The sequence below is a fragment of the Pseudorasbora parva genome, chromosome 2 (assembly GCF_024679245.1).
Source record: "Pseudorasbora parva isolate DD20220531a chromosome 2, ASM2467924v1, whole genome shotgun sequence".
In the NCBI taxonomy this organism is placed as follows: Eukaryota; Metazoa; Chordata; class Actinopteri; order Cypriniformes; family Gobionidae; genus Pseudorasbora; species Pseudorasbora parva.
Genome location: NC_090173.1, coordinates 19,570,155 through 19,582,340, shown reverse-complemented (window position 1 = coordinate 19,582,340; position 12,186 = coordinate 19,570,155). Strand labels below are relative to the sequence as shown.

The window sequence follows — 12,186 nt, the reverse complement described above, 5'->3', positions numbered from 1 at the left end:
TCAAAGTTGATGTGTAAGAAGCAGAAAAAATAAACAAGCGTAAGGATTTGAGCCAGTTTGACAAGGGCCAAATTGTGATGGCTAGACGACTGGGTCAGATCATCTCCAAAACTGCAGCTCTTGTGGGGTGTTCCTGGTCAGTGGTCCGTATCTATCAAAAGTGCTCCAAGGAATGAACAGTGGAGAACCGGCGACAGGGTCATGGACGGCCAAGGCTCATTGATCCACAGGGGAGCGAAGGGTGGCCCATGTCGTCCGATCAAACAGACAAGATACTGTAGCTCAAGTTAATGCTGGTTCTGATAGAAAGGTGTCAGAACACAGTGTATCGTAGTTTGTTGTGTATGGGGCTGCATAGTTACAGACCAGTCAGGGTGACCATGCTGACCCCTGTCCACCGATAAAAGTGACAACATTGGGCACATGAGCATCAAAACCTAGACCACGGGGCAATAGAAAAAGGTGGCCTGGTCTGATGAATCACGTTTTCTTTTACGTCACGTGGATGACCGGGTGCGTGTGCATTGCTTATCTGGGGAACACATGGCACCAGGATGCACTATGGGAAGAAGGCAAGCCGGCGGAGGCAGTGTGATGCTTTGGGCAATGTCTTGCTTGAAAACCTTGGGTCCTGCCATCCATGTGGATGTTACTTTGACATGTACCACCTACCTAAGCATTGTTGCAGACCATGTACACCCTTTCATGGAAACTGTATTGCCTGGTGGCTGTGGCTCTTTCAGCAGGATAATGCGCCCTGCCACAAAAAGGGTTCATGAATGATTTAAGGATCAGAGCAATGAGTGTGAGGTGTTGACTTGGCCTTCAAATTCCCCAGATCTCAATTCAATCGAGTATCTGTCGGATGTGCTCTATTTGAATTTCAAATTTGCAACAGAGCTTGTTTAGATTTATGGCTTTGATTTTCTTGCAGTTTTAGAGTTAAATATATATTTCATATAAAATTTGCAAATAGTATTTTTGTGCATTTAGCATATTAGATTATGTATGCCTTTACATAATACAAAGTAGGCTACATATTTTGCAAGAAGCTAATATTTGAATAATTCCTTTTACAATGGCTTTTACAATAAAAATATAGAGGGCAGATTTTTAATTTGGCAGTCAACACGTTTTCTTTTTCTTGCTTTTCTTTCCTCGAACATGTAGTTCAACCAGAAAGACTCTGGAGGCCAGATGGAGTATGATAACATAGCAAGTTTATTAGCAGACCAGCAAGTATTGTAATTAGAGGTTATTTGGTGTAGGCCCCATTCGTAGTGCTTGTCACAAGTGTAACAAACTCCAGCTGACCTCCTGAGAGGTATACACTGTCAATAAAGAGTACAAAATTGTACCTTTTAAGCTACAAGTGGCCGTCACTGGGGCTGTATTCTTATGGGTACATTTTTGTACCTTTAAGTGAGGGTTAGGCAAGTTCAGTCCTAGAGTTTTGATGCCCTCCAGAGTAAAGCTCCAACCCTTTTAAGCCAACACAGTATAAAACTCATGGCTCCCAGCATGCATCTCAGCATGTCAACGTTTTTGAGATTCATATGCTGATTCTTGATATCTGTGTGCATCTAAACTTTTCCCACTTATAATGTTTTTAAAAATCTAAATTTAGAACATATGCTCTCTGATCTGTGGCATGAGAGTATTGCTGGTGAATATTCTTTATTATTATTTTTATTCAGTGAAGAGTTTAGTAAAATATTATTCTTCATGATGCATTTTGTTTATGGCTTTGTTTTGAACAATTATGTGTTATGTTTAAACTGTAACAAAAACCACAATCTTACTTAAAAATCCAAGTCAAACTGCCCAACTAAAGGAAACGCTGATCTCCATAATGGCGACCAAACATTTTGAATAAAACATCAAAATCTAAACCTGCTGATTCTCAATAAGAGCTTCTATAGATGTCTTTCAGGGTTGGAACCAAACTCTGCAGGAGTCTGCAAGACAGCGGTAGCCTAGAAATCTAGACGCACCCTATAGCAACAGCAAATTTAATCTGCCCGTGAGTGTCGTCTAGTAACTCTCAATACCCCTCTGAGCTGTATTCCCCTAACTCTTGCCGGGCCAATCACATCGTCTATAGAGTCGGTGGGCGGGGCCATAATGACAACGGCCGAGTTGCGTTTGTGTGCTTCTAGTAAACACAGAAACTGGCGAACGGCGGCGGTCTTTCGAATCAGCTTTGACCGCGACTCTGGAAGACTTGGAGTTAAGCTTTTCTCTGAGAAAAGAACAAAGAACGGCACTGAAGTCATTCTTAAGAAGGGAAGAAGTGTTCGTAGTTTAGCCGACCGGATACGGCGAATGTTTAATCTATCAACAAGCTCTGTTTCACCTTCGTTGCTCTGATTGGTTGTAGCGCTATCCTATCGCGTGCAGAGGTAGTTTGAAAGAGAACCGTTTATCCCGCCCCTCGGATTGAGCCCTGTCTATGGTGAGTTTCCAGACCAAACATCTTGATGTGGGTCTGGCTTGTCAGGCTAGGACAGCGGCTCACTAGGACCGAACTGAGGAAAACAATGGTATAATTGTAAGCTATGGACAAATTGTGTACCTTTAAAGATGTGTTTTGTTCCCCAAGGAACAAAATTGTTCCTCCATTGTACCTTTTTTTTTCTGAGAGTGTAGGCGGGGACCGACCTGGTGATGGCGGGGAGGATGGAAGTAACGTTGGCATCAGCATCTGTGAACTAGAATTATGACTTGATTGGATAGGTCTGAATGTGATAAGTAACGTATACATTGAATCTTCCTGGCAGAATTTGTGCAAAAGCTTAATTTCTTTATTAATGAACTTCCTTGATATTTTAGGTTTCAGGTTCATTGTATTTGAGAGTCCCTGAAAACCCCTGTCATAGATGTGACAGCACTCAGCCAAATGTTGTGGTATTTTAACTACAACAATCAGGCAGAATTAGATCTGATCCGTTCAAATGAATAACGTTAAACAATCTACTGACAGCTTTAGATGTTTCGCGAACCGTACACTCTAAAAAATGCTGGGTTAAAAACAACCCAAGTTGGGTTGAAAATGGACTAACCCAGCAATTGGGTTGTTTTAACCAATGGTTGAGTTGTCTTAACCCCACAATAGTTTTTTTAACCCAGCATTGGGTTAAATGTTGCTTAAGAAAATCTAATTGCTGGGTTAAAACAACCCGACTGGTGGGTTAGTCCATTTTCAACCCAACTTGGGTTGTTTTTAGTCCAGCATTTTTTATATTGTAGTCATCCTGTCAGGGATTCAATTCAAATGAGTCATTTCTGATAAGAAGCTAATTAAAAGACTCAAAGACTCGAGAACGGAAGGACACAGACGCAGATCTACATAGGGATAAATATTGAGGTCGATCCTGTCAAAATGTTCCGACTCAGATTTGCTGTCTGAGCTCCAGAGATCTAGTAATATGAAAATAGGTTTGTAATTTTGAAATGGGACCAGCTTATGAATACCCAACCCATTATATTACTCTAACCATTCTTTTGTCTCACACCTTGTCGTTTTTTTAAATGCAATGGTCATTCAATGACACAAACATTCAAGCATTGTGATTTTTAGAGCAGTTAAAGAGGTCAGCGAACAGGTGGAATAAACCGGAACATCTTCCGTTAACAGGCTTACCCTACTTTTCCAGCGCTTTTGTCTGAAGGACATCACTGTGTAACACTGAAAGTCTCTCTCCGGAAACGGTTCAATATGAATATCCTCTGGTGGTAGCAGTTGGCCTTCATCTCCTAGAGAAAAACTCGGTCAAGTTTAAATTCAGTCACCGTTTACGGTTTCAGAAATGATGAATGCTGTTATGCACACTATAAATATCATCTCTAAACTCTTCCGTTTTATCTAAGATGTTTGCAATCTTTCTCTGTGGATAAACCTTTTATAACCAAATGTCATGTTCAGGCAGTCAGATTTTTGCTCAGATTTCGGGACGTTTTGGATATCGGAAAGTTTCATTGGTAGTGTATTCAAGCTTTAAGAAAATGGTACAAAAGTTGTAATATGGACAATATCCTTTAAAGGGTTCTAATATGTACCATTTACAGTAGGTACTAATTATGTACACTTTTGGCACAAAGGTGTGGGGTACCGCCCCAGTGACAGCTTTTGTTTTTGTTACAGAGAGTGTAAATGTGTTTTTGGACACATTTTGTATTGCTTTTATACTCTGCATGCATTGTAATTTACCTTATAATTTCTCTATGTAAATGAGGATGAAATCAAGCTTTTTGGACAAATTTGTAACTGGTATTATGTTGTAAAATGATATAATTGTTGTGCATGGATGATTGGACATGCAACATCAAAGTCAAAACCTGTTTCGCCCGAATAGTATTGAAGAATGTAATTATGGGCCATACATATGCAATGGCTTTTTAATTGCCATGTAAAGTATTCAGTGTAAACTCATTTGCAGGGTGTGCTTTATTTGTGCACATTAAGCACAATGAAAGAACATTTATAAAACAAAATAAATAGTTACGCCTCTATGATTTCATTGTATGAGCTGCATTGAAAGTTGATTATAGAGTGCTGAACACATTTTTGAATGTCATTTTCATTCAATATAAATTTTATGCTGTTGTTATTCAGATGTTGCTAATGATGATGATTAAATATAAATATTTAGTAGTTAGTATGCTATAGTAATATGTAATTGTTTATATATATATAAGTTTACGTTTATAATAATAACAATTATTATAAATTAAGATTATATATATTTTTAAATATTATGAATTATATTGTCAGTACACAGAACACTGAATATCATATTCTGTAAAAATGCATTAATAAAGTTATGTTGTCAGATGATGATGACGATTATTATTATTACTATATGAATATACAATTATATAAAATATAACTATTAGTAATATGCAAGAGTTATTATTTTCAATTTAGATTTCTAATCATTTTTACTATTATTCTTATTAGTAGTGCAAAGTATTGCAATTAGACAATTTCTCACCATTATGAAATCTTGATTGAGTTTTGGTTTTAACAGGCAGAAGGCATTGGGAGAATTAATATGAAGCTCTGAATTTCCTCTTTTTCTGGCAGGGTGACGGTTCGACCTTCCTTCAGCTGGGCTCTTCCATGGAGCAGCAGATTAATGGGATGTTCAAGATGATGGAGGAGTACAACTGGGACAGCTTCGTGGTGGTGACCAGCCTGTACCCAGGATACAACAGCTATGTGGACTACATCCGCTCCTTTATCGATACATCTTACTTCCTCTGGGAGATGCAGGACATCTTGACATTTGACATGTCGGCCGACGGCATGAACGACCTCCGTGCCCACCGATTACTTCAGCAGATCGACGCGCAGGTGCTGCTGGTGTACTGCTCGCACGATGAGGCTCAGTACCTGTTCACCATGGCCAGGGAAGTGGGTTTGGTTGGACCGGGATATATCTGGTTTATCCCCAGCCTTGCAGTGGGAAACCCCAATGTGCCACCTCCAGACAGCTTCCCCATTGGATTGATCAGCATTATCTCAGATCGCTGGAAGATGAGCTTGAGAAACAGAGTCAGGGATGGTGTTGCCATCATTGTAAAAGGAGTGGAGGCCTTCCGCAAGCAGAGAGGGTTTATTCCTGATGGACACATGGATTGTCTGAGTCCGATTCGGCCATCCACCAATGACAGTCTCTACAGGTGGGTTTTCAGAGTTCTATGTTTTATGGAAATATTAGCCTTAACCTTCATACATTCAAAAACTAGGGATGCAATGATATTAATCGTCTGTATAATACATCTAACTATCTTCATGTTATGGCTGAAAGCTGCTATTAAAATTATATATATATATATTTAGTCAGCCACCAATTGTGAAAGTTCTCCACTTAAAACAATGAGAGAGGCCTATAATTTTCATCATACTGTAGGTACACTTCAACTATGAGAGATGAGAGACAAAATGAAAAAAAAAATCCAGACAAATCACATTTATTTGCCAATTATAGTGGGAAATAAGTATTTGGTCAATAACAAAATTTCAATACTTTGTTATATACCCTTTGTTGGCAATGAACACAAGGTTTTTGCTTCAAATCTCATGATACATGGCCCCATTCATTCTTTCCTTTACACGGATTACTTGTCCTGGTCCATTTGTAGAAAAAACAGCTCTTAAGAACAACAGTTCTTGAGATCATTTTGACCCCACAGGGTGAAATCTTGCGTGGAGCCCCTGATCGACAGAGATTATCAGTGGTCTTGTATGTCTTCCATTTTCTAATATTTGCTCCCACGGTTGATTTCTTCACACCAAGCTTCTTACCTATTGCAGATTCAGTCTTCCCAGCCTGGTGCAGGTCTACAATTTTGTTTCTGGTGTCCTTTGACAGCTCTTTGGTCTTGGCCATAGTGGAGTTTGGAGTGTTTGAGGTTGTGGACAGGTGTCTCTTATACTGATAACGAGTTCAAACAGGAGCCATTAATACAGGTAACGACGAGTGGAGGACAGAGGAGCCTCTTAAAGAAGAAGTTACAGGTCTGTGAGCGACAGAAATCTTGCTTTTTTGTAGGTGACCAAATACTTTATTTTACACCATAATTTGCAAACAAATTCTATCTATCTATCTATCTATCTATCTATCTATCTATCTATCTATCTATCTATCTATCTATCTATCTATCTATCTATCTATCTATCTATCTATCTATCTATCTATCTATCTATCTATCTATCTATCTATCTATCTATCTATCTATCTATCTATCTATCTATCTATCTATCTATCATCGTCTGTCTATCTATCTATCATCGTCTGTCTATCTATCTATACATTAATAATAAATAAATAAATATGATTTAACAAAAATAATTAATAAAATAATAAATACAAACTTTAATTTAAATTGCTATTAAGTTTGAAATGCTAAATGCCTTTTAAATGATTTTGAAACATCACAATAAAATGTTAATGTACAGAATGGATATGAAAAATGTTATCAATTGAACTTGCTAAGGATTACATTTAACAGTTATTAAATTATAAGAGGTTTTAAAGATCAAGAATTTTAAGTGAGTTTGGGTAATGAGACAAAGCTAATCTAAGTTCAAAAATAGGATAAAAGAACACAAATAGTGGATACCAATGAATTAAAAAGATTTCATATTGGCAGATGTTGTGCATCCCTATTGATTAATTTTTTATCACATTTGTTGATATTTTTGACATAACAAAGGATTTATTCTCTATACTTTAAGGGGTTGTGGGTAATGTACTCCATCAGAAGAAATAGGTAACAGAAATTAAGCAATAGTACTTTAAAGTCCATCAGAAATCAGACAATGTCAGACTACCTTTGACATGATATTTTAATAGTACTTTGATTTGGGACTCGCTAATCCTAATACCGCTTGCTGTTTAGATGTGATGGAAAGTAAATTGAGATGCATCCATAGTATGGGAGAGATTTTGAACAACAGATGGGGGTATTTGAGAAATCCATGTGTACGATCGTGCTATGTTGTAAAATTTACGATAAGGTTACAAAAACTCCTGACCCAACAGGGTCGCATAAGCAAAGTTAAGGCTGATGGATACAAAGTGACAGGAAAGTTTGAACTTCTGCCAACAGTTTTCTGTAGCAGGGCCAAAAACCAGGGTGCTCACTTTGCTGCACATTGCCCAGTCTGTGCCATCCGGATTTAGATACAGGGATCAGAGCGAAGATATAACGTGTGATGTGCCCTTTCTTGCCAGTGCTGCCCAAAACAGCAATCTGGTGCCATCTGTGCCAGAGAACACAACAAATCCTATTTCGTCAGAAAATGTTTTAATCATCCGAAGGGGGCCAGAGTTTGAGCGGCCGAGGCAGAGAGGTGCTCTGTGTTTGGTGCAGCCCAAGGTCATTGGGTTGTAAATCATGCGGGAGATCTGTAAACGTGTGTGTGTGTGTGTGTGTGTGTGTGTGTGTGTGTGTGCGCATTGCTGTGAGAGACCACAAGTGGTTTTATACCAGTATCAAAGGAAAAGTTTACTCCACCTCATGTCCTTCTGAACCTGTGTGCTGTTATTTTTTTTTAACATAAAAACGTTATAATTTTTCCATGCAAGTTTATAGACTTCAAAAGTATTTTAATAAGTTAAAATATCAAAAGATCATAGTTGAAACAAGATACATATAATATACTTGAAAAGCAACCCTGCATGGGATATTAAGACTAATTTTCAGAGAATGCAAAATGCATACATTTGGACAATAAAAATGGACTATTCTTGGACAAATTGCAGTGTGCCCTCATAATCTTTAAAGTAACTTTTCTTAGAGATGCGTGACTTAATGCTGCTGCTTATAGAGCGCATGAGAACTGAACTGAGTGCTTTTTTTGATGACTAATTAAGCTTGAACGGTTAAATACACGTAGTGTGAATTCAAGGTGAGTGGGACACTTTTCCCAAGTCATCTTAATGGCTAAAAATGTCCCAATCACCCTGAATTCACCCATAGGCTTGTCGCAATAATCAATACATTGATTCATCACACTATATATGTACAAGACCTCAATCCTTCTTTTGTGATGCAATATGTCGGCCATTATGCTTATATGATAATAAATGTCACCAACATTTTACTCAGTTGTGCTGTCATCTTGTCTGTTTCGTCTTTGTCTGAGTCGACAGTGGTTCTCAGGAATTTCCTTCATACACAGAGCAGTTATCAACAGGGGAAAAAATTATTATAGGCATTATAGTGTTTTCCTGACAACTACTGACAGTTTGGAAGAATAAGCCCAAATTGACTCGATTTCAAATGTTTATTTACTATTTATTAAATGTTTTTATTTTATTTTATTTAGTATGATATATTTTTTTTCCATTAATTTCCATGATCTAAAGAATTAAGAGGTTGTCATTTCAAGGTGTGTAGGTCTACTTGCATTATTATGTTATGTTATATTAGGATTATATATTCAGTGGCATAAAATGGCAATTATATAGTTTATCACAATTATTTCTGGGACGATATATCGTGAAACAAAAAGTAGTTATCGTGACAGGCCTACGTGTACCTATGTGTCAAAGTGACCATGTCTTTGCAAGTAAACACAGCCATTTATGTCTTAAGTAAACGTAAACAGTTGAAAAAGAAAACGCACTATTATGTTGGATCTGTGCAGCCAGTCTTAAAGTGACAGCAACCAAATTTACCTGCTGTCGTTATTAAAGGGTTAGTTCACCCAAAAAGCATTAATTACTCACCCTAATGTCATTCCGAACCCGACGGATTTTTGTTCATCTTTGGAACACAAATGAAGATATTTTTGATGAAATCCGAGAGCTTAATGGCCCCACATAGATAGCAACACAACGACCACTTTCAAGGCACAGAAAGGTAGTAAAACATTGTTGAAATAGTCCATGTAACAGTGGTTCAACCTTAATGTTATAAAGTGAAGACTTTTTGTGTGCAAAACAAACAAAAATAACTTTATTTAACAACCTCTTCTCTTCAGCGTCAGTCTATGCGTCATGAGGGTAGGTAATTACATCAATTACATTTTTGGGGCAACTAATCCTTTGATGTTAATGAAACAATAACCTGAATCACTTTTGTCACTTTAATAAGAATAAATGTAAGAAAAAATAACTAGATCATAATGAAATAAAATTACGTGATTTAAGATTTTGGTCATATCACCCACCCCTAAGAATTATAGATAAAAGTGTAGGCCCTGCTGAAAACATCTTAACTTCTTAAACGTCTTAACTGGTTCACTGGTGTTACCTGGTCTCCCAGCCTGAGCAGGAGGATCTGTCGGCTGGTTTTAGAGGGATGTCAGGATGAGCGATAAGCTGGCCTTCCATTTAAAATTAGTTTGGCCAGGCTGAAAAATCACTTTAAACCAGTTAAAACTACGCCTACTGCACATGCACATTGGCCAGTCAATAGTTTTGTTTTGTTTGTTTTTGTCATGATTTGAGCATTTAGCACAAAAAAGGGGGAAAAAAAGGAAATAGCTGTTGTCAGATTTCATTGGTTTTTTCAAATATGAAATTTCTTCGTACATTGTAAAAAAGTATATGTTCAATAAGTTATGACAAAATGTGTTTTTACATGATTTTAACTCGTCAAAATAAGTTAAAGCTACACTGAGTAACTTTTTTAGTTTATTCTTAGCTAAAAACACTTAGTTCATTCAAAAATATATGGGCTCATTAATGTATATTTACTTCTTTCAAGTAATAAAGTATTCGCGTAAGTTTATAATATGCCATTGAAAATACATACGGGTGAGGTGTTTGAATGCTGGTCACCATGTTGGCCCTCCATCTTGAAAGTACATTAGCCAAAGAGGGACATACCCATAAATTCAAGCTTCGCCTTTCGCGTATTAACACTCGATGGCACTCATGGACGAGGTCGAAGCCATGTTAATCTTGGACTAAATCGGCCAACGTAGGAGTTAAAACGAAATCGGAATTGAGAGGAACAGAAGCTAATATTCACTGGATGGTCATATACCTTTACACCGCTAGATGGGGGAAAATATCACACAGTGTAGCTTTAAGAAATGTCAAACTTTTTTCAATAAGTTATACAAGTTGCAACTCATTTTTTAAAGTCAGTTTAGCATAATTTAAGTTGAAATAACTTAAACATCCAAGTCAATTGTACTTAAAAATGTCACACTGTAACTTTATACTTTTACAGTGTAAGCTTGGCAAACAGCTTTGGGGAATTTGATGTTTCCCCATTCAAAGACTTGCACGTCTGAAATAGCTGCCCCGAGAGGCATTTCAAAGATGGTCAACGACTGAAATGACTCGCCTTAAAATGACTTTGTATTTGAGTCCCTATGGAGAGCTTTCTAAATCATTCATACATGAGGTTACATGACAGTTAGCATACTGTCTCAGAAACAGCCGGCCTTGTAGGCAGTGAGGCAGAGCTAAACACATTAACATTCTCCCAGTAGAATTACTTTTCGACAATATAATCTTGCTTTTGAGAGGATTTATTTTCTCGTTACTCATTCAGTTTTGGGACATAACGATAAAATGCCACTGAAATGAACTCGATCCAGAACAGTCGCCCTCATTATTGATGGGTCGTTTTTAATCAAGTCTGATTTTAATGCTCTTGCGATTAAGTCATTTTACCTGTTAATGAGATTACAGCAGATTATCAGATTATTATGGCTTTTCACACAGATGACACTTGAGCGTGCCCATAATACTCAGGGGGCTTTCATCACCTCCGCTGGGACGCTGTGAGTGTGTGTGTGTGATGCGTATAGAAGAGAAGAGGCTGTCCAATATCCCACCCACAGCGAGACCGAATTATGGTGCATGATGAATCATGTGGCTGTAATTATCTGATTTAATAATGCTTTGAGCATAAGAGCAAATATTTTCAATAACATGGGCAGTGATGCAATGTTCAGTATCACACTTTCAAAGTGCTAATGAAGTTTGCTCTTCTGATAATATATTCCACTTGATCTGGGCTTCTGTGTAAACGTTAGCTGGTCGACTACAAAAATAATGCCAGTGCCCATGTGTAAAAATAGAACACGTTTTTTGGCTTGTATTATGAAGAGGAATTGCACTTTTGATGTCTCTAATGGAAAGTATTCAGAAGATGTACCATTCGCACTATAAAAGACAAAACAGCCAAGGTTCAAAGCTAAAATGATCAGTCCAAATTCCACCGAGACAGACAAAACATTACAGAAACCACAAACTCTGAGTACAAACAGAGGAACAAGAAAAGAGCTGGGCGATAGGTAACATTGTTTAAAAATAGATTTTATATTTTCCAAAGAGAATGTTGTGAATGTTGTACGATGCTATGGTGTTACTAATGTGTTCTGAGTGAAATGTAGCACATTGTTATGTGGTTGCTAGTAAGCTTTGTGTGGTTGATGTGTTTGCATATTGGCATGGCCTAGATCCTCTAGATTTGGCTTTTGATTTTGGATTTTGGAAAGATTTGGATTTTATCATTAAGATCATTTAGGAGCCACAACAACCTGTGATTAGAGGTAGCATTTACAGTGGGTCCTAACTTGCTGAATTTAAATACTCAAATTTAGACACTTTTCAACCCCCATATTTCGAATAATTATGATACCAGACCCACAGTGGGGCGAAGAGTTGGGTACATAACTTATTCTGCAGTTTCTTAGCACTGCAAAATTTA

The 12,186-nt window shown here is 37.5% G+C and overlaps 1 protein-coding gene and 1 long non-coding RNA gene across 5 annotated transcripts in view; one reads left to right on the top strand and one right to left on the bottom strand.

The window, feature by feature from the left end:
- The window catches only part of LOC137093704 (uncharacterized), a 115,507-nt gene that overhangs the window by 1,366 nt on the left and 101,955 nt on the right, over positions 1 to 12,186 (bottom strand). For 2 of the 3 annotated variants that reach the window (XR_010908549.1, XR_010908550.1), the window contains 2 exons: positions 3,644 to 3,756; positions 2,576 to 2,711 (listed from right to left, as the gene is read on the bottom strand). This is a non-coding gene — a long non-coding RNA (uncharacterized lncRNA). Of the gene's footprint in view, positions 1 to 2,575; positions 2,712 to 3,643; positions 3,757 to 4,994; positions 5,125 to 12,186 lie in introns of those variants that run through there. The other variant, XR_010908551.1, reaches the window with a different exon arrangement.
- The window catches only part of grin2ca (glutamate receptor, ionotropic, N-methyl D-aspartate 2Ca), a 110,910-nt gene that overhangs the window by 49,225 nt on the left and 49,499 nt on the right, over positions 1 to 12,186 (top strand). For both annotated transcript variants that reach the window (XM_067458479.1, XM_067458488.1), the window contains one exon: positions 5,087 to 5,685. In XM_067458479.1, coding sequence (XP_067314580.1) covers positions 5,087 to 5,685 — 599 coding nt within the window. The remainder of the gene's footprint in view (positions 1 to 5,086; positions 5,686 to 12,186) is intronic.